The following is a 26,581-nucleotide window of genomic DNA, read 5'->3' as shown; positions in this document are numbered from 1 at the left end:
TAAGCAATCTTTTCTCGCCCTGGGAACGTCCAGCCTCTGGTACAAGTGTCCTGCCATCTCTAATGACGATTCTGTTTTGTGACAATTTTTGAGGTTTGGAAATTTTGTTTTAGTTCTGCATTGGAATGAAAAGAAAATTGTGTCAAAACATCCATTTTTGGACTGAAAAGGTCAGGTTTTTGATCTTTTTCTCTCTCTCAAGTCCGCCCTGGATCTGAGAAACCGTCCCATAGAAACCTCTGTCTAAATTAATATGGTTTCACAAAGTACTTCAGTTTTGACAAAATGGCATCTTTTGATGAAAAAAGTTTAATCAAAAAGTTTCCAACCAGCTGTAGGTCAAGAGCAACCTCAGGGCTGCTGTAATCATTTGTGCTCTGCTACCCATGGATCCCCCCTGTGCACCTTTGAAAGCAGGGAATAACTGTGTCCATGGCTGGCTCTAGGTGTTTTGCTTCCCCAAGCTCTGAGAGTGTAACTGCCCAAGCAAAAAAAAAAAAAAAAAAAAAAAAGGATCGCCGGAATGCCGGCCCTGGAATTGTGCCACCCCAAGCACGTGCTTGCTTTACTGGTGCCTAGAGCCGGTCCTGACTGTGTCCTCTCCTGGCCCGTAGCCCACCCCCTCTCTTCAACTCCTGTCATCTGTCCTCAATATGCTGTCTACACTGGGCGCTGATGTGAAGCCTTTACGCCAGCTCCACACTGGCCCAGGAAGCCTTCTTAGTAAGGGGATACTTGCAGGGGGCCATTTCTGCCAATTTGCAGCATAAAGTGGCCTTAGTGTAACTGAAACTCAAGTCCTACATGTTTGTACAACATAAGATATAAAATTTGATGCTGGCCATCACGTTTCTTGAGCTCCTCCACTTTCATTGACCCACTTGACTAGTGGTGAAGGGTAGCAGTGGCCTCGAGCTAAGTGCTCCCTGACCTTGCTGCTACCTGACTTGCCAGGATGGGCTTGGTTTGGATCTGGAAATGAGTGTAGAAGTTTAACAAGAGATCCCTGTAGCTTCTTTTATTTTCTTGGGGAATTGGAGAGGAAGGACTGAGATCAGTGACTGAACAATGGCTTTTTTTCAGTTTGGTTGATTTCACAACATGCATTGAGGCTCACGGCATGCCTGGGCAAAGAGGGCCAGAGTCTTTTAGAACTGGCTTTGGCTCCTATAGGGTGAGTGGCTTCGAAAGAGTAAAAGGAAGGGAGAGCGTTGCAGTGTGCCAGCAATTACTGGCAATGGCAGGAGAGCTGATAAGAGAAGTCTCTCCCAGTTCATTTCCTTTTATGGAATGAAATGAGTCTGACATGATCCTCCACAGTGAAGGTGTCAGTGAGTCAGGTAGAGCAGATTTGGGGAGACACTAGAGATATCCAGTGGGGATTTTCGAACATGAGTTATTTTGCTGGTATGTGCTGTGTTGTGTCACCCTTCCCATCCCCACTAGACCCTGCCTCTGTTTTAAAGATACACATATTTACTTAACGGTGCTTGGGATTAGGGATTGATCCTCTTCCCACACTTCCAGCATCATCAACTCCCTTGGAGGCACTGAGGCAGTAATGGAGTCAGACTGGACGCTAGAGGGTTTTCCTCTCATGCCTTTATTTTGGACTGGAATTCTCTTCCACCTCCATAATCCAGCTGTTTATCAAGGTGGGGAGGGAAGAGGTGTCTTTTCATGGACGAGATAGCTGACCACTTCCTTCAGGACCATACTGAAGTTCTAACTGGCCTGTGAGGAGGCACTGGTAATAAATCTAGTGGCCTTTTGACTGAGGCCAAATGTAGCATAATGACAGTTGCCCCCCACCCCCAAAAAGTGTGTGTGTTTGTGTGTGTGTGTGGGGGAAATCCCCAAATTTGATGGGGAAAAAAGGTGACAAATGTTTTGTGAAGTTTTTCATGAACAATTTTCCTATTTTATGACCAGTTCAAAGTATAATCTTAACATTTATCTAGGGGATGGTGTTCTTGGCGGGGGGGAGATATAATAGGGTTTTTGTTTTTTCAGTTTCTAATAACCGATTCTTTTTTCACGTCTACTTTGCCCCACTCCAAAATTGCTATAGAGATTGAGACCTTTCCCTCTGTGATCCCAATTTCTGCTAACTCAGATGCCTGTGAGCCTGCCCACAATCTAGTCTTTTTGTGTGAGTCTTACAAACCCACTACTTGGACTCCTGCCTGAGACAGTGTATTGCCTCAAAGGCCAAAATTCACCAGAGATCATACTCAGGACAACTTGTTCCAGCCTAGGATTGAGCAGCTGCCCAGACAGAGAAGAAGGATGCTGACTAGGGCAGTTTCTTTCATTGAAAGGAGAGAAGCTTCCCGTTTTGAGGTGTGGTGCCCCATGGCACTGAGTGCTCCCAAACTCTTTATATTTCAAATGGACGCCTCAGATACCAGAGTGCGGACTTTCCCTCGCTCCCAGCAAGGGAGTATGTCTGTCATGATGCATAGCTCTCGTGCAGGCGACTCAGACTATTTGCCAGTATGCCTGGTGGTCCTAACGCTTTCACCCATTGTCTTTCATTCTCTGATGAATTTTTGCTCCATCCGATGAAGTGAGCTGTAGCTCACGAAAGCTTATGCTCAAATAAATTGGTTAGTCTCTAGGGTGCCACAAGTACTCCTTTTCTTTTTGCTCCATCTAAATAAACCCATCCTTCCTCCCTTATAGCAGAAAAGCATGTTTCCTGCACTCATCTTAGGAGGACAGCTAGAAACTTCCACTAGGGAGTGAAAGAGGGAGAGATGAATGTTGTTCCATCTTCTGTCTCTTCTCCATCTAGTTTATCTGTACTACATATGCAGTCTGTCCCCCATTTAGGAGCTTACATGGCTCCCCTAATATTTTCTCATCTATTTTATATAGTATATACAATAAGACCATAGCCCCAATAATCTTTTTTGTTCCAAACAAAGCAAAAGGTTATGCTATATCTTCACTGCAAAACTAGGTGTATTTTTTCCCAGTGAAATAGCTGTCTCAAGTTACCTATCTTGATGTAAAAACAGACCTATTTTTGCATTGGAGACAAAGCTTCAGTTTAGATTGTATAAAGAAAGAGTTGGTGAAAGGGAAAACTAACCTGCTTGCAAAGAAACCTTCTGAAGCTGCAAATGAAAGTCTTGACGGTAGATTCCCAGACTTGCAGTCAAACAGAACAAGCCAATGTAACCCTCCAGTTTCCTGCACGCAATCATCCAAGGCAGAGGTATCACCAGTCTCTAAGCATGCACTGGGGAAACTGACAGGCTCCCTACTGAGTTAAGAAAGCAAATAAAACCCACACCTAAACCCAGGAATGCTTCAAGGAATGCACCTCCTTAATGCTTCCATTTCAGAGAGTGATTCAAGCTTCCCTAAAGTTTTAGGGGAAGAAGGGGATACTGAGCAAGAGTTTGGGCCCATCTCTAGTGAATAAATTTCAGGGTTTAGCACCTCCACTGTCACCTGTCAGTTACAACATAAAGATGGATCTGAACAGCCTCAAATTTGTGCAAAGTTTTGCATCCAGTCTCAGATTTTGACTTTGGTGTTGGGGCCTATTTTGTATCATGTCTCGGCATGTGGAAATTTCAGCTGGTTCTAATTGGCCAAGTAGGCAATAGAACAAAGCAAAACCTCCTGGGCCACTAGGGCCTGGGGCTGCCAAGAGAGAACAGGTGAAGGATTCTGAAGAAATCTACTGGAATTTCCAGTAAGGTGTAACAAAGGAGCATTACAAGGAGGCGGGACCTGTTTTAATTTAGTTGGACTTACCCTTAGGGGAAGTACCTAGGCTCCTTGCCCTGCTGAAGGCCAGCACTTATCTGAGCTCCAATGTTGCTGTATAGTGTGTGTGCATTTGCTGGAGGTACTTATGGTTTAATTTCACAGCAACATGCACAGAGATGACACTGCAACATACAAACTATTGTTGGGGTTTTTTTTTGTTTTAATACTATTAGAATGCAGCCAATTATACTTAAAGTGGATTACACAGTTGGGTAAAATACTAGATCTAATTGTAGTAAACATGTGCTTCTTGTTATAGAGGCAGGTCATCATCATACTTGTCACTCTAAAGCTGCAGCCATGGTCTGATGATGTCACTTATCTCAAATAGTGCCCTGGGAATACAGGGACCGTTGTATCAGGCAGTGTTCAAGTGCTTGCCTACGCTCTGCACATTCGCATTTGGGGTCGTTCCTTAGATTCCACTTGGTTGTATTGTCACCAGTCTTTGCTACCCCAGCTCGAGTTCGATTCAGAGTACCTAGTATTTTCTTTCTAGGTCAGTGCCTCACAGAAGTTGTTCTATAGGAATCGGTTGTCCAGGATCACTGGCATTTTTAGCCGTTTGATTACTCTGTAGCCTTCCACAGTGATATTTTGGGGTAAGGGATTTTCAGAGGCAAAGCTCCTTCTGGACTTCAACCCCTTGGTTCAACGTTGAATACTTCCTGAGTCAGGTGAAGTATAGAGGAAAGTTTAAAGTCCAGTTCTGCTCTGAATAGTGAGGACGTAGACACTGGCTCCTTCTAAATCAACCAATCTGCTCCCTCTGTGTATTCAGAGCATTATCTGCTGACTTTAGTGATAGAAATATGCTTTTACACTTCTTAGGCCTGTGGGCCCAGCACACCAAGAGGGAGTGAACTGTGGGTTTGGTTCCTTTTGGTGCAGCATCAACAGAATGACTTATTGAGTTCCAGTCAATTCCACCTCTGCAAACCTATTGCAGGCCACAGAGCTGCATAGATTAATTGGCTTGGAGAACTTTTTTTTTACCAATGATGATGTGCAAGAAGGAAAGAACCATGCATGACTCTCAGATACCAGGTTCAGTTTGCAGGAGAACTCCCACCCCCATATGTCTTTACTTGCAAACAGAGCACGTTTGATCTGGAGTAATTAAATCTGAACACAGATCACCCTCTCTCCACCACACAATGCCATTTGTATACAGACAGTTGTCAGGATACAATCACATTTTAGGGGATGCACTGATGACCAGATTTTCAAAAGGTCTCAGTACCTGAGTCAAGGACAGATTTTCAAAAGAGTTTACCCAACATGATGATCTAGCATCAAATTTTATCTATAACTTTGGCTCTTATCATTCATGACCTTGGCACAAAAAGTGGAAATATGCTAATAAAATTTGCAGATGACACAAAGTTGGAAGGTATTGCCAATATGGAGGAGGACCAGACTATCATACAAGAAGATCTAGAGGATCTTGAAAACTGGAGTAATAGAAATGGGATGAAATTTAATAGTGCAAAGTGCAAGGCCATGCAGTTTGGGACTAACAACAAGAATTTTTGCTATAAGCCGGGGACATTCAGTTGGAAACAACAGAGCAGAAGAAAGACCTGGGTGTATCGATGGATCACAGGCTGACTATAAGCAGCCAATGTGATGCAGCGGTGAAAAAAGCTAATGAAATCCGAAGATGCATTAGGCAAGTTATTTCCAGTAGAGATAGGGAAGTGTTATTGCCATTATACAAGGCATTGGTGAGACCTCATCTGGAATACTGTGTGCAGTTCTGGTCTCCTGTGTTTAAGAAAGATGAATTCAAACTGGAACAGGTGCAAGGAAGGGCTACTAGGATGATCAGAGGAATAGAGAACCTACCTTATGAGAGGAAACTTAAGGAGCTTGGCTGTTTAGCCTAACGAAATGAAGACTGATGGAAGATATGATTGATCTCTATACATACGTCAGAGGGATAAATACCAGGGAGGGAGAGGAGTTAAGAGCCCATGTTGACATAAGAACAAATGGATACAAACTGGCCATCCACAAGTTTAGGCTTGAAATGAAATTACACATCATGCCATCTGCATCCCCTTTCCAAAACAAACAGTAGCCAAGTAAACCAACCTACCAGGAATAAAGGCTGGCTTAGGAAAAATAAACCAATTAAGAGCCATTTTAAGGCAACAAGATAACATAGTTGCACTATGGCTTATGCTGTTGACAGTAGTTCACAGAAAGACATTTTTCAGTGAAATGACATTGGGTTCATAAGCCATGATACGATTTCAGTTGAATGATGACCCTATTGTAAAGCTTCACTTTCACTCACAGTAAAACAGGATCAAGCATCCAACGTGCTGTGCAAGGTATTGCTGAGCACAAAATGCCTGCTGGGTTTTCTTGCATAGCGACTGCACTACCAAGAACTGGCTTATTGCTCATAAAACCTTTGGAGCTTCCTTAAGGTGCCAAATAAATCTTAACAACCCCTTTTTCTTTTCAGCTGATCAGTTAACAAGCAGGGTGGAGACCTCTGTTCAGAGACTGGGGATCTTGGGATCTTTCGCTTCCCTGAAAAGGAGAGATCTTATTTTGAAAGGTCTTTTTAATAACACTGTTACACCATTACAGTCCCAAATTCAGTCTGTCTTGGGACAATCCTGGGGTAAGGTTTGGAAGGAGGCAAGGACTCCTACGCTGCCATGAGAATTTATGGCAATTCCTCTTTTGGACTTAAAGGGATGCAGGCAGCAGAGTGACGTAGTAGAAAGACAAAGACCAGGACTCCTTTCCAAAGGAAAAAGGGTTCTGGTCTGGATGATTGGATTTCTTTGCTAGCAGGCTTCATAACAGTCATGGAATGGAGGAGAGTGAGTTACATGTGTGTGAGGTGGAAAGCAGGTGGCATCATGTGTAACCAAGAGACAAGACAAGCCTCACTAAGTTGTATTTAGGTTGATAGGCTAAGATCATCTTTCAGAGGGCATCACGTTTATTGCTAGCAAAGTCTGAGTTCATTACTCTAGTATCACCTCTCTTAACTGTCTGGAAGATGCTTTTTACTGTATCATTAGAGCAGAGCTCACCTGTGGCCTGATCCCTGCCTACTGAAGTCCGTGTCAAAACTCCCTTTTAATTCACTGTTGCAGTATTTGGCCCTTAACAATGACAGGTTTCCATTAACACTATGTTGGCTTTCAAGTAATAGTTTCCACTCTTTTTAGCTGGTAAGTTACAGGATATCTTGCTTTCTCCAGCTTATGTACTGAAACAGGGTATCTTAGGGCTTGTCTATGCAGCAAGTCAATGTGTGGCAAGCCAGGGTGTGAATCTACAAATGCACACTAGCCTGTGGTGCACTAACTGGCTATCTAGACACTGCTATTGCACATAAAAGTTCCATTGTGCATTTTCATGTAACCTGTTTCAAACTCCTGATTCAAACAGGAGTCTATCAAAGGGGAATTTGTCAAAGCACACTACAGAACCTTTAGTGGATTTTTATGGCTGAAAATTGCTGCACGAGGTCAGTCTCACAGTCTATGACTTCCGTAGTGGAAGTAGTCAGTACAGCTTCTGCAATCTACCAGATAAAATTGATCTGGTAACTTTTCAAGGCAGGCAGGCATGCTGTAACACCCATCTTTCCTTACTAGCATTTTGGGGTTGAGTCCGTAGGGGGAGGGCAGGGTGTTGTAACATGACCGAGTAGCGTGTCTTTTAGTTTTTGTGGACAAGCTTCGTAAGTGGAAAATTTTGCCTTCAGGAGAAACTATTGCATTAAAATATTGTATTGCACATTTTGGATTTTTAATGGAGTGCTTTAGAATATGTGTACATGGCCACGGCTGGCCTGGGTCAGCTGACTTGGGCTTGTGGGGCTTGGGATTCAGGGCTAAAAATCGTTGTGTAGGTGTTCTCCGGCTCGGACTGGAATCTGAGCTCTGGGACCCTCCCCCCTCACAAGGTCTCAAAGCTTGGGCTGCTGCCTGAGTGTCTACATAGCACTTTTTCAGCCCTGGAGCCTGAGCCTTATGACCCCAAGTCAGCTGACTGAGGCTAGCCCTGGGTTTTTTACTCCTGTGTAGAAATAGCCCTAGATGCCAGGAGGTTCCTAGAACTCTGGAAAGGTGACAGAGATATTTAAATAAATAAATACATCCCCACAGGTTTACATACATTTGACATTCAAGCAAAGAGACAGGAGAGAAGCCCATTAAAACAACTGCCATCGAAAAGATCCCTGAGGAATTGCTGCTTTTTCATTAACCTAGCTGGACTTCATAGAATCATAGAATATCAGGGTTGGAAGGGACCTCAGGAGGTCATCTAGTCCAACCCCCTGCTCAAAGCAGGATCGATCCCCAATTAAATCATCCCAGCCAGGGCTTTGTCAAGCCTGACCTTAAAAACTTCTAAGGAAGGAGATTCCACCACCTCCCTAGGTAACGCATTCCAGTGTTTCACCACCCTCCTAGTGAAAAAGTTTTCCCTAATATCCAACCTAAATCTCCCCCACTGCAACTTGAGACCATTACTCCTTGTCCTGTCATCTGCTGCCACTGAGAATAGTCTAGATCCATCCATCAACTCCTCGTTAAACATGATAACTTGCGATCTGACTTTGCAGGTCCTTCCTCACAGGGGCTAACCTCACACTGAAGTCATTAGGGGAAAAATCCTGGCCCCATTGAAGTCAATGGCAAAACTTCCAGTGACGTCAATGGAGCCAGAATATCACCCTAGGAGTCCAGGCAGCACAGTGAGTGCAGGAAACAGGGTCTTAAATGGGGCATCAGCAACACTTAGGCAAACATGTACCAGTATTTTTCAACCTGAGGCTGTGTGGGGGACTAGAAGCATCAGTGAGGTGGCACCTTTGAACTTGGCCCATCTGTGTTTTTAATTTTACCTTCTATTTTGTTGATATTGTTCGTTTCTGTCTGTTTGGACTATTCCTTCACATAAAGCAAACCCATAATTGTGTGTGTGTGTGTGTGTGTGTGCATGCCCACACATGCATAGTTTATGTGGTGCACATTTCTCTGCAAATAAACTGAGGCTCAGTTAATTGCCCAAGGAATGCACATCCCATGCCAGACTTTCCAAACTGGAAAGTCTTTTATTTTTTAAGAAAACCCTCTTTCTTCTCAGTCTCCACCCCCGCAGCTTACCAAAACAATGTCGTCATTCTGATCATTTAATCTCCCTTTTTATGAGTCACATTGGCACCTGTGACTCAAGAGGCAGAGCTTTCCATTTCCAAACGGGGGAAGAAGTCCCTGACTTCATGGATGACACATTGGCTTGTAGGCGTCTCTAGCACTGGCATTCCATCTCCCTTCTCTCCCGTTTTTTTAACATGCAATCCTTAAAAGGAGTCTTCTACCTTTATCATCTTCCTGTCGTATTTACAGAAAGCTGCACTAAGGCGTGGAAAAGAGTTTAAACCATTGTAGATATAAATGTTTAAAAGCCTAAAAGAGCTGTTTAATGCTAATTTGAGCTTTGGCTTTTCAGGTTGCTATCTGCATAGTGAAAAATGTTTCCACCTAGAAGTTACTTTTCAGCCTTTTGTTTGCAGAGCCAACAATGTGTGTGCTCAACAATCAGCGACATGAATGGTTTTCATTTACCTGGACCGGGGGGCCATATGGGAATTCCACTTTCTCGCTGCTCTGGGTTGCCACAGTAGGATTACTGGAGCTGATGAGCACTGGTGAGCTGATTTCCAGTGTTTGCCGCTCTGTGGGTGAGTGGACCATCCTGTTGAGTGAATTCAAGGCACTCGTGATAGAGAATGGTCTCAGGCTCTTCCTTCTAGATTCTGACACCTTGCGGAAGGTTGGTGACTCTGTGCCTTTCGCTCTGGGAGAGGCTGTCCTTAAAGGTGATGAATATTTAAATGAGGGGGATCGGTGGCTTTTCTTTGTCTGTAGGAGTTGTCTTGCAGTCATGTTTGGCTGGGACAGAAAGAAGAGAAGTTTTATGGCACCATCTCAGAAGTTAAGCTTTGCATAGACCCCAAACCCAGTGAGCATAGACCCACATTTTATACCTCTTCCTAACAAGGAGCATAGCTGAGTTTGGGCTTCAGATGACATTATGGTTAATCTTTGCAATTGAGTGGCTCAGCTTTGTTATATTTTCAGTGACAAATCCCAGAGGCATAATTACTAACACAAAGCTGACCACCAAATTAAAATGGATTGGAAGAAGTCTGTCACTGAGACACCATCTGATTAAGCTTGTATGTCTGGTTCTCTCTCCAGCTGAAGTCTCACAGAAAGGTTTGGCTTCCTTTCCTGTCAAAACTGGAGACTCACAGAGATGAAGAAGAATGCATCCCAGCTGGTTTCTTCCACTCAGCTCCAGTACACAGTATGATAAATGGAACGCCAAATTACAATGGACAAATGGGCACATCTTTCTTAATTGCTTTGTGTTGGCAAGATTGGGTGCATTTCACAGCAGGGGGTCAAGTCTCTCCAACTGACATGAAGGCGTTCATATGGAGAAGTCCATACTGATGTTAGCTTTATAAGCTGTGTTGCCTCCATTCAATTAGATCAATTTAGAGCAGGGGTGGGCAAACTATGGCCCGTGGGCTGGATCCGGCCCCTCAGGGCTTTGGCAGGGAGCTTGCCCTGGTCCTGGTGCACGCTGTTGCCACCCTGGAGCCGCTCCAGGTAAGTGGTGCTGGGTCAGAGCCTGCACCCCGAACCCCTCCTGTCCCCTGTCCCCCAACTCCCTGCCCTGAGCACCCTGCCTGCACCCCAACTCCCTGCCACACCCCTCCTGCACCCCAACCCCCTGTCCTGAGCCCCCTGCTGCACCCAGAACCCCTCCTGCACCCCAACTCCCTGCCCTGAGCCCCCTTCCGCACTCCTCCCTGCACCCCTGCCCTGAGCCTCCTCCCGCATTCTGCACCCCCTCCTGCACCCTAATCCCCTTCCCTGAGCCCCCTCGTACACCCCGCACCCTTCCTCTGCCCCAACTCCTTGCCCTGAGCCCCTTCCTGCACACTGCACCCGCTCTCACACCTCAACCCCTTGCCCCAGCCCTGCATGCAATTTCCCCACCCAGATGTGGCTCTCGGGCCAAAAAGTTTGCCCACCCCTGGTTTAGACCAAAACATTCACAGCTTGATCCTGCTCCCACTGAAAGACGTGGGATTTTTACCATTGATTTTAAGGGGAGCAGAGTCAGACCCTCAGTTTGCATAGAGACTAAGGGCATGTCCACACGTACAGTGCTGCAGCGGGGCCGTTGCCCCAGCGAAGACGCTGTGTGCCGACGGGAAAGAGCCCTCTCACTGGCCTAATAAAACCACCTCAAGGAGCAGCAGAAGCGATGTTGGTGGGAAAAGCCCTCCCACCAGCATCGCCCTGTCCACACAGGCACTTATGTCGGTGTGATTTACGTCACTCAGGGGGTGGTTTATTCACACCCCTGAGCAACGTAAGTTCTGCCACCATAAACTGTAGTGTAGAAATAGCCTGAATTTCAACAGGATGTCTTTGAACCTGCTGAGTACCTCAATATTAATAGCAAAGGGCATTTGGTGGCAATGTTTCTTCCTACAATGGCTCCCAAAGAAATTAACCCTGATTTATGGCTGACATTAAAGACTTGCAAAACTTTGAGATTCTCTCCCACTCACTTGAAACATTATGCCTAATGCCTAGGATGAAAAATAATCCACCTAGCGTGGAACAGGTCATTGCCCTTACCAGTATCATCATGTAAAAGCAAAGGTTGTTTTTATATTGTCTCCTCCTCAATCCCAAAGACACGTTCTTAAAACCAGGTTTAAAAACAGGTAGTGTGTGTGTGTGATATATTAGACTCCTCTCCAAGTACTTACAGAAATAAGTGTTATATATAATATTGTAATTTCTGTAAGTGACTAGAGATGAGTCTAAAACCAAAACCATTTATCTGAATTCCCCTAACACTAGGTATTTGGTTAAAGTGGAACATGGATCTGATCATTGTCTGTAAAGCCAAAGCCAAAAGAAGTCCTGTATCTCCCAAACTAGCCCCAGGTTTTCCCTTCCCATAATTAATTTCTAATTCCCCAGTGGCCATAATTAATTTATTCCAGCTAATGCCAGATTAAGTAAGAAATTACTTGAGTCAAAATTATTTCATGAAAAGAAGAGACATTTTACAAGATCTGTTCGAACTTCAAGTAATATTTTTACTAGTGTCTGTCTATAAAGTAATTGTGGAATAAGTAACAAATGTTTTCTGTACTTTAATTTAATAATATCTCCATTTGTGTCTAGGTATTTGGTGTGCCATTTACAGTTTATAGCCCAAGCTAAACTTTAGGGAGATCATTAATGACCAATTCAGTATTAAACAAGAAATGTTGTGGCTGGGGAAGGACTAGATGGACAAGGAGATTGATAGTGCAATAAATCTCTCTCTCTAAATCTCTGCTTTGAATTTGGGGCAGGTTGGTAGTGACTTAAGGCTGTTACTATCTGATAGATGTTTTGTGCTTTATGGAAAATCAGTTGGTTGATCTCATTACAGTTCCTAGTGGAAATGTATTAATAGAGCTGATCAAAAAAGACAAGTCTAGTTTGTCAAAAAATTAGCAAGGAATGAACATTTTCCATGACATTTTTTGGATTTTTTTTTTTTTGCCAAAAATATGTTTGAAATAAAATTTTGAAAAACATTTGAAAAATGTCATTTTGATGGGGAAAAACAACCCTCTTTCATTTTTCCACACTGGAAATGATGACGAGGGGGGCAGTGAATGTGAAAGAAAATGCCCCCCCCCCCATAAACAACACAAAACAAAATGGAACTTGGATGAATAATTTTGAGAATTTTCACTTTTAAAATTTTTTGATCAAAAAATGAATTTTTTTTCCCATGAAAGTGTTCAGTTTGGTTGAAAGAGTTCTCCCTCCCCCCACTAAAACAGAATTTCAATGTACATTTTGCAACTATTTCTAATTATTAACATCACAAAACCCATCTTCTGACCCTCACCCTTATTCATAGTGTCAGCAAAATGCCAAGGACTGAATAGGCCATGAAGACTGAATTACCCCTTCATTGGTAATTGCGGTCCCTCCAGTTAGGAGGTGAGATACGTTGACAGGGCAGTGTTTGAGAGTATCTCCTTAGCTTCCAACCACCATTCTTCACTTAAATGAGATATAACAGAAACCAGAGAATACCCTCCAGGATCATGGATCACATGAGGAGCATCATTCAGTATGGTGGGAGTGAATACAGATGTTGACTGCTTCCCTGTGGTAATGGATTGAATAAGTGTTTTTGAATGTGGTGCACTTACCTCCACAAACAAGATGGGGAAGATCCCTATTTTATCACCTAACTTTCCCTCTGCCCAGTTCTCATCAACTCTGCTAATCACTGTGATGATATCGCCCTGAAATGCAGAAGTATATTGTTACCAACCTTCCCGTCTGGGATAGACAGATAGTACATGTAAAGATGGGTTTGACCCGTAATTGCTGCAAAACAAAATCATTAAGCAGCCTCTGAGGTATGTCCATTGTAGAGAACACATGTCTTCAGCAAAGCTCTTTGGCACATGCTTAGTCTTAAGTACATGTTTAAGTCCATCTGTATTCAGCTCTATGCTCAGCGTGCGTTTAACTTAAAACAACGGAATTTAACAAAAAATCATGGAAAATGTGTGAAAAGCAAGTGAGTTTATGACTTTTTAAAATACTTCCTTCATGTGGAAATTCTTCTTTAATTATCATGCACGAATAAAATAATGAAAATGGCATTTCAGATATGTACCAAATATAAACCATTATAAGTTTCCAGGCAATTGGCACTGTACTGCCAAGAAACTCCTATATAAACGAATATTTCAAGAGTTGAAATACCCTAATATTATTGGACCTGCAGTACTTCAAATACTCTGCAGCAAAACTAGTTTTCTATCGACTTGTGGCTAAAAATCCTTTGGAAAGATCCATTTTCCGTGCAACCCAGCAGAAATGAAATGTTATTCATTTTTAATATATTTGTATTTGATCAACTGAAAATACCTGCAGGGAGAAAAGGTCCAAAAATGCATGGGACTAAACTCACGTTTTTTTCCCCTTTGAATTAATTTGAAGTTTTTGAGAATCAATCACATTTTACTCTAATTCCAACTGAGAGCAGAATGGTCTTGGCCTAATTCCCCTCCGGCCTGCATCACTTGCATCTATGCAAAGTGGGTAGATGAGGATTCCATTACAGTTTGGTAGAACTTTGCTTTCCTTTTGCGCAGATGTAAATGACTCCACAAGACGAAGGAGAGGGGAGAATCAGGCCCCCTTTCCAGATTTTTTTTTTAATAATAATACATTGCACTTTCATAGCACTTGTCATCTGGACTGTGACTCTCAGATCACTGCATAAACATCCAGGGCCAGATTGTGGTTCACTCTGCATGGGTGCACAGAACCTCTCCTTTCTTGCATCACCCATATGAGTCTTGTCACAATGGCAGTGCCTGGGTTCTGCTGACTACTAGCACCCACTGGGGTGCAAATAACTTCAAGAGGGGAAAAGAGCAGCAGAGAGGAGGTTATGCGGGGTACGCTGAGCTTTGAATCCTCCTGCTGCGGTTGGGTGCACAGAGGGATCTTCAGCGACCTCGTGCAGCCTGATGGGTGATATTAAAGGGAATCACTGCAGCAGCTGGGGTCCTTAAGTGAGAACATACAATGTGAACTGTCTGACTAACATTGCAAGGCACGGGGATGTGAGTGAGTGAGTGTGTTGTCCCCTCCTCGAAGAAGCATCTGCCTGTTTTATATGTACGATAACGCTCCGTGTGCTAACTGAACTGTAGGCGTGGAAATGAGGGCTGTCTCCAAAGCAAATAAATAGAATGAGTAAGCAGTGAAACAAAGACAAATAAAGCAAAAAAGAAAACAAAACCAGACGGCATGAAAGAGAGGAAAGCATCTGCAGTTAAAAAATATTGTTGGCTCCCCATGTCCCCTGAGTTATTGTTAGCAATATTAGAAACCACACTTTAAAGTGACAATGCAAAGTGAGCAGCAGCAGATGCTTCAGTGAAACTTACTTTCTCCTCTGGTTCCACCCCATCCCAGTTTGAGATAACAGCTGGTTTTGGATATTTGAACTTTCTTTCCCCCAGCCTTCCCCTCACCCAGCCCTATCTATCAAGCCTCTTAACTTTCTCCTTAAGCCCCTCTAGAGAACTGCTTGTTTTTGCTGATTAGCAACAGCACTAGGGGCTGAGTTGCCGAATGAAAAGAAAAACAGGTGACTTTTCTGTTTGGACATCAGCGCCCCTAGGCATTGGTTTCTCAGCTAGATTCAATATGCTTCACCTAATTTTGACATACTAGGAAGTGTTGACATTGCTGTGAAGCACAGTTACCTTGAAAAGTATCTACTCTAAAAAGAATAAATGCAAGTCCTATAATTTCAGTAGAATACCAGGACAGATGGAAAATGTCTGTAGAAGCGTGCAGGTGTTGCTTCACTAATGTATGTTCCTAAAGGAATGGCTGAATATGTTGAAGGTGCATAGATGATCTCTGTCCCCTGACTATTAAGCCATTTTTATTATATAACTAAGCATCTTTCAAGGCAAACCCTCCCATAGTTTAGGGAATAATGCAGCTAATCAGTTGTTAGCTAATTGACTAAAGGAGCATTGTGGAGAAGTTAAAGGAAGGGACTGAACATCAGGCTTCTGGGTTCTGTTTCCACCTCTGTCAAATTTCCACTCATTTTCTAAATATCAGTGTGTGTCCTTGGCGACGTCACTTAGGTGGGACTTTCAAGCATTGACTTCAATGCTAGGTTAGAGTTGGGTTAACACTGAGGACTTCTGAAAACCCCACCCTCAACTTCTCCATCTTGGTTTATCTATGTGCAAAATGGGGATGATATTTATCCCATTGAGATTTTGGGAAGTTTAATTCTTGTTTGTATAGTGCTTTGAGATCTTTAGATGAAAGGTGCTGTAGACCTGCAAGGTTCTATGGTGCTGACAACAGGACCCAGGGTTGAGAAACTACCCAGCTGTTCAAATACTGGCCCCAGACTGGCAGACAGGCAACCTTACCTTATGAAATGTCAGGCAGTCCTTATTTTCATTTTTATCTCTCTCTCTCAGATCAAAGTTGTAAAGTGCTTTGCACAGGGGTGGTGGCAGTGGAAGTTGTTTGATAACCTGCACTGTGCTGCTTGGGAAAACCCCACTGACCCCATTGATCTCTCCCAAGTACCATTTTTCATCCAGCTGTCGGTGCAATATGATGATGTCCCCTTTATTGAACCTCAGTTCGCCAGGGTTTTGTCCTCTGTAGCTGTACAGGGCTCTGGCCCGGGGAACCTGCAGGATAAGAAACAAACATTAGCTTTTACTCATGACTTACTGACACAAAGTTCTGGTCATCATTGTTTAAGCTAACATGACTCCTCGCATTTGCATCCTAAATTGATGTCTAGTGAAGACAAGCCCAAAAGGAGAACTCCTGACACCAGTGCAGCTAACACATCAAGTTCAATATTTAGGAATTTGATGAAATGAGCAATTGCTTTCTCTGTCCTTGTGGGGCTTAACTGTCTCCTGTGAGTTTGTGATCCTCTCATAATGTTTTCATATTAATAAACCCACATCATTTGGCTTTTTATTAGTTAGTTTTTTATTCAGTATCCTATGCACTATGATGTAACTGCTGGCTTTAGATTGTATTTTGTCTGCTCAGCATTTTAGAAGGGGGCACTTTATTAATAATAATAATTAATAATTATTGCTTCTTAACTGTTCAATCTGGGTTGGAGGGAGAAATTTACTGAAATCAGAGGAGATGAGGGAACCTTCCCACATTGTCCCCTGCAACAGTCTCCTAAGTAAAACTAGATTTCACTTAAAATATCCACTTTACTGGCCTGAATCATATTTTATCCACTCAAAAAAATTCAATTTAATACACAGTGCAATGGATTGTTTGGATGGTTGAATTAAATTCAGAGCCATCACTGGCCTCACTGCCCTGAGCCTGAGAGCTACAGTTTGAAAGCAACCTTGCAGATTTTTTCCTGGAAGAAGACGAGTACAGATAAGCCAAAGGCTGCTTCTTGCTATGTAGCAGTTCCAGGTGTGCAGCTCTTGGTGCAACTAGCTTCTGCATCAGCTCAGAAAATGAGGTGGCGGGCTTGTGTTCCAGGCTGGTGGAAATACCTTGGGTGAGCAGCTTTATTAGATAGCGTACTGTCCTCCTACACTCCACATAACACTGGTGGAATTTGGGTTTCACTTATATTTGCTGTAGTTTGTACCATATGCTTCTGGTTGAAGTGCAAAACGAACTAAAAAGTTGGAAGTGCAGTAAGGGTTAAGGCTTGTATTCTACCCACAAATAACCCCGTGTGAGGGCCAGTAGTGTGTAGGCTCTCTGAATAGGGGTGAATTTCATTCCAGGTACCTGAGTGTTGTAAAAAGTTGTATTACCTACAATAAAGAGCACTGCCAAAAGACCTCTACAATCTCTAAGCACAGAGGGAAGAGTGACATTAGAAGCAGCAGCCTTATTGAATGTCCTTGTTTTGGCTTGCTAAACATTATTTATTTAACAGTGCTATTGTAATACAGCATCTTGGTGCTATTGAATACAGCAATTGCCATGCTGTATCAGACTAGTAGTCCGTCCAGTCTTGTATCCAATTCGCAATGGTGGCCGAAACCAAATGCTTTAGAGGTACAGGATTAGCTGGTGTTGGTCCTGATTTAATTGCTGTTGCTCCTGCTTTGAGGAGGGGATTGGACTAGGTGACCTCCGGAGGTCTCTTCCAACTGTAATATTCTATGAAAACCCTAATGCTACACAATTTTGCAATAGCATGCCTATGGGAGAAGTTTCTTTCTAACCTGAGCCAGTTAGTTGTTGGTATTATGCTGTGAAGAAGGAGGGTGGACATAGCCGATAAAGTTTACCCCAGCTAGTGTAACTGCAGATGTTGTTCTTCTTACTCTTATAAAGTATTAATCCTTTTGTGAATCCTACAGTATTGTTTGCCTTAATAATATCTTGCAGCAGTGGGTTCCACAGGTTATGCATCTTATAAAATATGTTTCCTTTAATACATTTTTATTTGCAATTATGCAGTTCCTAGTGGAATATGCTCAGGTACCTTCACTGCAATTGTTATATCTCTTGAAATAATGGCAGCTCCATTCTCTGTGGAAGTATATAGATCATTCACTGAGAACTCTGAACTCGAGAGAGGGTTCCAGGGGTATCCCGGTTCCCCCAGGGCAAAGACTGAAAAAGTATAAGTCATAAATATCCCAAAGATCCATTGTGGATTATAGATACAACATACCATGGTGGCCCAGAGCGCTGCAGCCAAGGTCTAAAGACCAGAAAAAAAAAATTGGAGCTGGGTGGGAAACAATTCTCTCTTCCATGCAAAAATTTTGGAGATTTTGAAAGTTGTTCCCACTCTGCATCAGGGTGAGACTGAGATCTTTTGAAGTTTCTCATGGGAGCTGTGGAGAGGAACTCTCAGAATAGCCAATAGCCCAATAGTTATAGCTTTCACCAGGGATAGGTGAGAGCCTGGTTCAAGTCCCTTCTCTGCCTGGTTCAGCGGAGGGACTGCAACTTCAGTTTCCCATATTTCAGAACAGTGCCCTGGCTGTTGGCTATTCTGAGGTGGGTCTCTCTCCTGATAGAGCTCTTCCACTTTGTATAAATAGTTAAACAGTCACTGGGCCAGAGAGAGAAAGAGATTATATAGCCTAGTGTTTAGGGCACTCACTTGGCATGCGGGAGATGCAGGGACTTGAAAAAAGATTCCCCCCTCCACTTGCAAAAGACCCCATTCTATCATCCATTCCACAGTCATTCGTACTGAAAGAAATCTGAACTGCTTAGTGTCTGATCAGTTAGGAATGTTGGAATTGACACATTGGATAAGACTAGTCATCCATTGAGTTTGGTGTCCTGTCTCCATTAGCGGTCAGTACCAAGGTGCTTCAGAAGAAGGTGCAAAGAACACCACCAGCTCCCAGGGGAAGTTCCACCCTCGGGTACATATTACAAAGGCTGGGTTGTTTCCAGACATGCAGATGCGCCAGTATTGGGAAGATCTGTGCAAGAAGGTGTGGCATTACGCCCCATATTCTTCATGGAGATATGGTTATGATATGATTATGGCATAACTAAGATATATTTTATGCAAGATGGTGATGTGAGATATCATTGGAAAGGTTATGATTTACTGAATATGGTTATCCTATTTGTATGCATGTATCATTTTTGTTCCTGAAGTTAGGAATATTGCCTATGCATCTATTACAAATGTGTTTTACACCTAGGGAATGCTCACCAAACAGAATGCAATCAGTCTGGATGGCCAGTTGGGAAGTGCCATTAGGGAAAACAACAGGTCTTTGAAGATACTAATCTCCCATCGGGAAGTCTTCCTGGGGACCATGCAAAGAGCCTCTGAGTTATGGCAGCAGGGTCATGTGACAAAGTCACCTGGTACTGGACTTCATGAAAATATTAGTATTTTCCCACTAACTAGGGGTGGGAACCACCCTGGGAGACAAAGGATTCCCGCCATATGCAAAAACTATTTAAGGCAGGGGAGTGACATTATTGTGATTTGTTCTTTACTAACTCCCTGCCCAAGAAAGAAGGCTGCTGGAAACACCTGAGAAACAAAGAGACTGAGCTGGGGGTGGGTGGGGAGGACTGAACCCAGGCTAGAAGGTGTCTGGCTTGTGAAAGGAATATCTGGAGTTTTAAGCTGCAAGCAAGTCTCTGCAATCTGCCTAAAACATCATTTAAGATGAGAATTTGCTACTTGTAACCAATTTCTTTAGTATATTAATCTTAGGTTGTGTTTTGTTTTATTTGCTGGGTAATCTGCTTTGATATGTTTGCTATCCCTTGTAATCACTTAAAATCTATCTTTTGTAGTTAATAAACTTGTTTTGTTTTGTCTAAAACCCAGTGTGTGGAATTCATAACTGGGGGGCAAAAAGCTGTTGCATACCTCTCTCCACATTGAGAGGGGGGCGAGTTTCATGAGTTTACACTGTACAATTCTCTGTGCAGCGCAAGATGGTGCAAATTTGGGTCTACTCTCTAGAGCGGGGGCATGCACTTGAGTACTGGGAATTTCCTTAGCTGAGCCTTCCCATGCAGAGCTGATCTCAGCATCTGTGTGTAAAGCTGCAACTGGGATGTGTCCCTACCTGTATGTGTGCTGGTAAAGTGCAGTCTGAAGCTTGAGGGGGAGGGCTTGGCTGGCTTGCATCAGCAATACAGTGTAAAGAGAGCCCAGGCTGGTGGGTCAGGCAGTTCCAAGTGGCACTCCGAAGAAGGGGGGGGAACCCGTCTCAGAAGTCTCCGCCACTTGGTCTCTTCTGGCCCTCCCCTCACAGTGGCTGGGAACAGCTGCCATCCTTACGCTCCCCAGACACAGGAAATGTCATCTTCTAGGGCTTCCATGGGGAACCTCGAAGTGGGCATGGAAGAGGCATGGATAAGGTCCATTCCTCCTCCTTTGGGTTGATAGTGGAACTAAGAGCAAAAGAAAGGTGCATTGCTGTTCCCTCCCCTTAAGGGAGGTTGTCACAAGCACCTCCCTTGGTACATGGTCTGGGGTTCCCCTGTTCTATTGCGGCTCCACAACCTCTAGTCCCCACAATTACACAGCGCCTGCCGCAATAAAGCCCCAGATGTTTAGGATCCCTTTAAAACCAGCTGAGTTCTGTAGTCACCTCCCATGTGCTGTAGAACAAATATTCTGAGGACCACATTCTGGAACCGCCGTCCCATCTCCTTGGCTCCAGTGTCCAGACCAGAGTTAAATGAAACTGCTAATGCTAAAGATAGCACCAGCAAATGCCTCTTCATCTCTTTTATCTTGTCTCTGCAGCCCTAGATTAACTCTCTCCATTCTTTGGGTTTTGCAACTTTATGTAGGGGGACTAACTGCACATTACATGTAAAGCAGCTGGCAAATGTGCTTAATTCATTATAGGTACTTTTTGGAGCGTGACCTTTTATTAAAGTGGCATTCACTACTGTTAAATGTGTTGACGTGAACTGTTCAAAAGTGATCTGCTGCCATCGGCTGAGAGGCCAAGGACTGTATGGTCCATAGGGAGTGAATAATTCGTATCACTATCTAGAAGTGGACTTTCTAGATGAGGAGCAAGGCATGTTAATGGGGCAGTGGGGAGCTTCCGCTGCTACTGCTCAGGCTGTGCCCATTCAATGGATAAATTGTGGATTTCAGTCCCTAGGGCAGTCAAGGGCTGGGTGACAGCGTGTCCTGGTGGCTAGGGCACTGGACCAGGACTTAGGAGACTGGAATTTAATTCCTGGCTCTGCCACTGGTTTGCTGGATGACCTTTGGCAAGTCACTTCCCTCTTCATGCCTCAGTTTCCCCATCTGTAAAATGAGCATAATGATCCTGACCTCGCTTTGAGATCTATGGATGAAAAGTGCCATGTAAGAGTCAAGTACTATTATTAAGTCACCTTACCTTCATGAGCCCTAAATTAAAACAAAACTAAACTAAACTCTACTAGTATGAATGGAAAAAATTGAAGTCCCTGGTTCCTGCTCCAAGATCCTGTCTTGCTTCTCACATAAGAACCAATATACATTAAATCATCATCATCATAATCTTATTGGAGAGGCAGCACAAGCTAGTGGGCCAATCACAGGTCTGGAAGTCAGGAATTTTGGAGTCCTATTACTGGCTGTTGCTGGGGACAGGCTGTGTGGCCTGAAGTGCCTCACTTAACATCTCTGTTGTTTAGTTCCCCATCTGTAATGTAGGAATCGCCACTCGCTGGGGTGGGTGTGGGTGTGGGGAGTTAAGGCTGATTACTGCTTCCTGTGGAAAGTGCTTAGGGGTGGTGTTCTCCACTGAAAGTGGCTATCGCCCCCAAATCAGGGCAAAACTGTTATTTTAAACAATGTTTTTATCTGACAATTGTGTTCCCTTTTAGATTCTGCTGAGCTGCTCCCTCAGTGATTCACGAAATTGCTCTCCCACTATCCTTCACCAGCACAGACTGTCAAAACTGAAGCTCCACGTGGCTGTAAAAAATGCTCTCCCTCTTGAGAGCGTAGCTCAACAGCTAATGCTTCCAAAGGGCCAGCTTGGTTCTTTCATTTCCGAAAGCTTCCGTGGCTCCAAAGCAAATATTCTGAGCTCACCTCCTATCTTGAGGCCCAAGAGCTACCGTGGAGGGAATGGGATCTGTGGTCCTAATTCAGCAAAGTACATAAGCATAGCTTTAAGTCCCATGGATTTCAATGTCACTAAAACCCATGCTGTAGAGCTTGGCTGAATCAGGACCAACGTGTGAGGAGAATTTGGCCCTTGATATGTGTGATGGTTTGGGGAACCTGTATGAAATTCTGGTTGATTATTAAGTTGTTACTATGAAAATGGCTGTATCATTGAATTCCCCTGTGTAAATGTTCTAGTGTGGGGCTGGGTCTCTGGCCCTGCCAGACCGTGGCAATAGCCAATGGTTAAGGACTATCAACACCTCAGTAGGCCTTACCTGGGGAGAACAGAAGAGTTACTGCTCTCTAGGACAACACAGTTCTCTCCAAATTCCCTCAACAGGGAGGGGAGGAATTGGAGAGGTTGGAAAGGGGAAGATGCTGGGGCAGACACAGGAAGTTTGAGCTGGAGAGGGATACGAGACAGACCAAGGTCAGAGAAGAAGAGCCAAATACAACCATACACTGCAACAGAAGGATGGTGGACAGCCCCAAAGGATTCTGACCCCCGTGCAAAGAATGCTCCAGAGAGGTGAGGAAATTGGGGCTGGGAAGTGTGTGTAGCCTTTATTGTTCTTGTATAGACTTGTGCTATTAAAAAAATAGCAATAATGTTGTAAAACCCTGTGCAAAGTGTCTGTATGTGCTATACCTTATCACTTGTCTCTTGAAGAGGTAAGCCAGGTGGCTCTCACTTTCGCATGGAGTTCTGGGGAAGGATGTGTTAAAGCTACCGGGAGAGTCTGAGGGCTCCAGGGACCTAGCAGTGGGCTGTGTGGTTACAACTCTCAGAAGGGGGTGCCAAAGGTCCCCAAGACAGGGCCAGTGCCAGGGCTTTGTTCAGATTCTGGAGGCTTAAAACACAAGGGAGCCAGCAGCTGAGTCCCCTCACAGCAGTCTGGTGAGTGGCCAAGAGGAGGGGGTCAACTGGACTTGTGATAGTAGATGGAAAAGACCTTTTTAGTCAACTAGCTCCTGTCACTGCAGGATTGTTCCCTACTCTCTACATTTGTTAGTGCTTTCTCTGGTCTGGTTTTAAATGTACCATGGGTGTTGGGAGGCAGCACTGAGCCAACATATAACAGGCAACAGACCCACACCCATGTTGTTGCAATTTCATGTTTGTTCTTGTGTTTGACATTCAGACTGAAAGTGTTTGGTTGCTTTGTGTGTGTGGAGAAATACAAGTTTCCACAACTGCAAATCTAGCTAAAATACGTCAAAGCTTAGGATTTGGCTAGCAGTTCATGTACAGAAATCAGTCAATCCCAGCAGTATTCTGGGAGGGAGGTATGATTCCAGAGAAAGATTAGACTCCAAGTTAATTAGAGCTTGGGAAAGATCAGAAAGTGACCTAGAACTTGGGAAGAGAATGTTCTTCAAGAATAGTTACGTAATCATTGCTGCTTACTACAGAGAAAGGAGCCAGGAAAAGAAAAACTTCCTGTAATACCTTCATAGCTCTTTACACCTTCAAAGTATTTTGAAACATGAAGCAATTAATATTAATGTTTAATGCTAATTAAGTAATTCATTTTGTAATGTAATATCTGCTAATGGTAAAAATGCATGCACCTGGCTTAGTAATACTTGAAGTGCATCTGTGCAATAGGAAAGGCAACGAAAGAACCCTGTATAGCCTTAAAGTTCTTTGACAAAGTCCGAACTCTGCAAGCTCTGTTTTTTCAGTCACTAGAGTTTGTTGTTGAAACAACCAGAAACAAGTGGCTTTAATATTCATCTTCTGAGCACAGTCTCTCTCTCTCTCTCTCTCTCTCTCTCTCTCTCAGGATGTAAGGGCCAAACAATCTTATACTTGCAACTTAAATGACTTATGTTAGCCCAACAGATACAAGGCTTCGTTTGTCAGAGGTGCTGAGTACCCACAGGTGTCACTGGCTCCAGTGGCAGGTGCTGGTGCTGAGCCCCTATACAATTATGACCTGTAGTTAAGAAGGTTCTGGAGGCCTCAGTGCCCTTTACTTTGTGTCTCCCTTTGTCCCCCTGGCCAGGAGCTCTCTATGACTTGGCTAATCCATATTCAGTTATGTCCTTGCAAACCTATGACAATTCACAAGATTGCATTAAAAACTCATTTTGGCACCATCCAATGCACAATCTAGCCTTGGTTCTGCCTGGAATTCCAGAACCCCTTCTGCCCAACCCAGCCTAAACCTGGATCCAAGCACTGCTGTTTTAGTCCATCTGAATGAAGAACTGAGCAGTAAGTTGCCCTGTTAATCTAAATTGATCAATGCAAACATGATGTGAAAAGCCTGGCTGCCTTGCAACAGTTTCACTGTATTACAGCAGACGAGTCCAATACAATCAACTGTGGTGCTCAGAATGAGATGGCTGCAGCCATAGGTGTCCCCAGTAATTCTTGCCTTTGCTAGAGCTGGCCTGAAATAGAGAGAAACCAGAAATATCTATGCTACCTGTGGATGGGTCCCACGCACATGCAGCCTTGCCACCATCTTTCACTAGTCGGTCTCAGTAGGAAATGCATGTGGCATCTATTAAAGAGGGCTCAGTGAGGGCCCAGGTCATTAGTGGGATTTTAAACCCCAGAAATTTGATCAAGGCTGCTACCACTTGAGCTAAAGCAGTGGTTCCCAAACTGTGGGGCACGCAGGGGAGGCATACAGCAGGGCTGGAGGGAGCACCACCCAGCTCAGCTCCGGCCCCATCTGCAGCTCTAGTCTGTCCCCTGCTCTGCCCCCAGCCCAGTTCCAGCCTTGGCCACGGCTCCACTCCGCCCCCTGCTCCACCCCTAGTCCAGCTCTGCCCTCATTCCCTCTCTGCCTGCAGGCTACCTTCACCTCTAGCCCTAGCTCTTCCCCCCATCCTCAGTTCAGTCCCCAGCTCTGCCTTCAGCCCAAACTCTTCTGCTGAGCCAACTGTGCAGTAATGGAGGTGGGGGGCATGGACAGATTCCATTACTGGTAAGGTGTGGGGGCACGACAGGAAAAGTCTGGACACCACTGAGCTAAAAGGCTTACTCCATTAGCTGATAGCAATAGTCTTATGTTTTACATTGACCAGGCATTAGCTGTTCCCAAACTTTTTACCTGCATGACCCCATTTAGGACTTATTGATTTCTGTGCCGCAGACAGCAACAAAGCAACATGGGGCTACAAAATGATCTCGCATGTATGATGCCCTCAAGGTCAGACTGTAGAGCAAAATGGCAACCTCTCTGCAATGTGACTTTGCACGTATGGTGCGCGCAAGGTCACGCCACTGGAGGATGCCATTTTGTAGAGCAGTTCAGAGGAGTTCATGACCCCGTCCATTGATGACTGGGGTCACAATCCATAATTGTGGAAGCACTTAGAGAAAGACAAGACACACGTTTCCCCCCCATGTGTTACACACATGGCCAGTGTGCTGGGAACCTCTGGGAGTTATTGTGACTGCCTGAGACACAATGCCTCCCATTGTACCTGCTTGGCACCCCCACCCACAAAGTAAGCCATTGTTAAATGGACCTAACTAAGCCTTTCGGTTCATAAGCTCTTCAGAATTGGTACCTTGTCTTATTGTCTGTGGAGTACCTAGCACATCACTGGTGCTATCGGGAAGAAAACGCTCACAACAAAACCTCTGAAGAATGGTTCTAGAGATAACCAGAGACTTCATGTTGAAATGTCAAGCTCAATCTCTCCAGCCCGGAGTAATTTTTAAAAAGCAAACATGGAAATGCTGCTGTTATGTTCTTCACTGAAATGAAGTTTTGTGCATGTGTGGCAATGACATGCAGTGCTTGGTTTCACGTGCATAATTTAAGCATAGCACTTGCTCTGATTTCAATCTATTTTAAGAACTAAATACACCTAAGCAGGAGGGACATTTGTTAACTGAAGATTTAACTTTCAAGGTATATCAAATTGTCCAGAGCCAAAAGTGACTGTCAGTTTCCCTTAGATAGTACACGGCTGCAAAGGCCCTGGTAGATGTAGTTTGAAGAACCTATCAGTTCACTTTAAATTCAAATCTGGACTAAAAAGGGTCTGAAATATCTGAAAGAAACAGAGATATTGGTTTGTGCAGAGCCCACATGAGGCTAGCTTATTTTATACATGTACTTAACAAAGAGAGTAAATTTTAATCTGATTGCAGAAATAGTCAGATGAGGCCAGGATGTATCTGCCAATGCAGCTTTAAATGTCAACAGACTGAAAGAAAGGATCAAAACTGTCCTCTAATTTATTCACCGAGGAATGTCATCAGACTTTTCACTGGCATCTCTGTTTTGTGACCTTCTTAGTGACGTGTATTGAGACCAGCCTGTTCCCTTCACACTCTGGAAATCAGCTCTCTTGGTTGCTGTCAGCAGGTGAAATTCCCCCTCTCTTCTGAACAGCATTAGTGGTGCTGTACTGAAGAAAGCTCTAGTAACAGTGTACGACTGTGGTCCTCTTAGAAGGGGTTCTCAACTTTTTCCTTGCTGAGGCTCCCCTCAACATGCTATAAAAACACCAGGGCCCAGCGGGGGTTGGAGAGGAGGGGACCTTT

General features: G+C 43.9%; 1 protein-coding gene across 1 annotated transcript in view; it reads right to left on the bottom strand.

The window, feature by feature from the left end:
• SH3RF2 (SH3 domain containing ring finger 2) overlaps positions 1-26,581 on the bottom strand; it is a 71,643-nt gene that overhangs the window by 21,339 nt on the left and 23,723 nt on the right. The window contains exons 2-4 of the mRNA XM_074962098.1: positions 15,857-16,126; positions 13,082-13,177; positions 9,396-9,722 (exon numbers count right to left, since the gene is read on the bottom strand). Coding sequence (XP_074818199.1) covers positions 9,396-9,722; positions 13,082-13,177; positions 15,857-16,126 — 693 coding nt within the window. The remainder of the gene's footprint in view (positions 1-9,395; positions 9,723-13,081; positions 13,178-15,856; positions 16,127-26,581) is intronic.

The sequence above is a fragment of the Natator depressus genome, chromosome 8 (genome assembly GCF_965152275.1).
Source record: "Natator depressus isolate rNatDep1 chromosome 8, rNatDep2.hap1, whole genome shotgun sequence".
In the NCBI taxonomy this organism is placed as follows: Eukaryota; Metazoa; Chordata; order Testudines; family Cheloniidae; genus Natator; species Natator depressus.
Note: the sequence above shows the minus strand (reverse complement) of the source record. Positions and strands in the feature narration are given on the sequence as shown.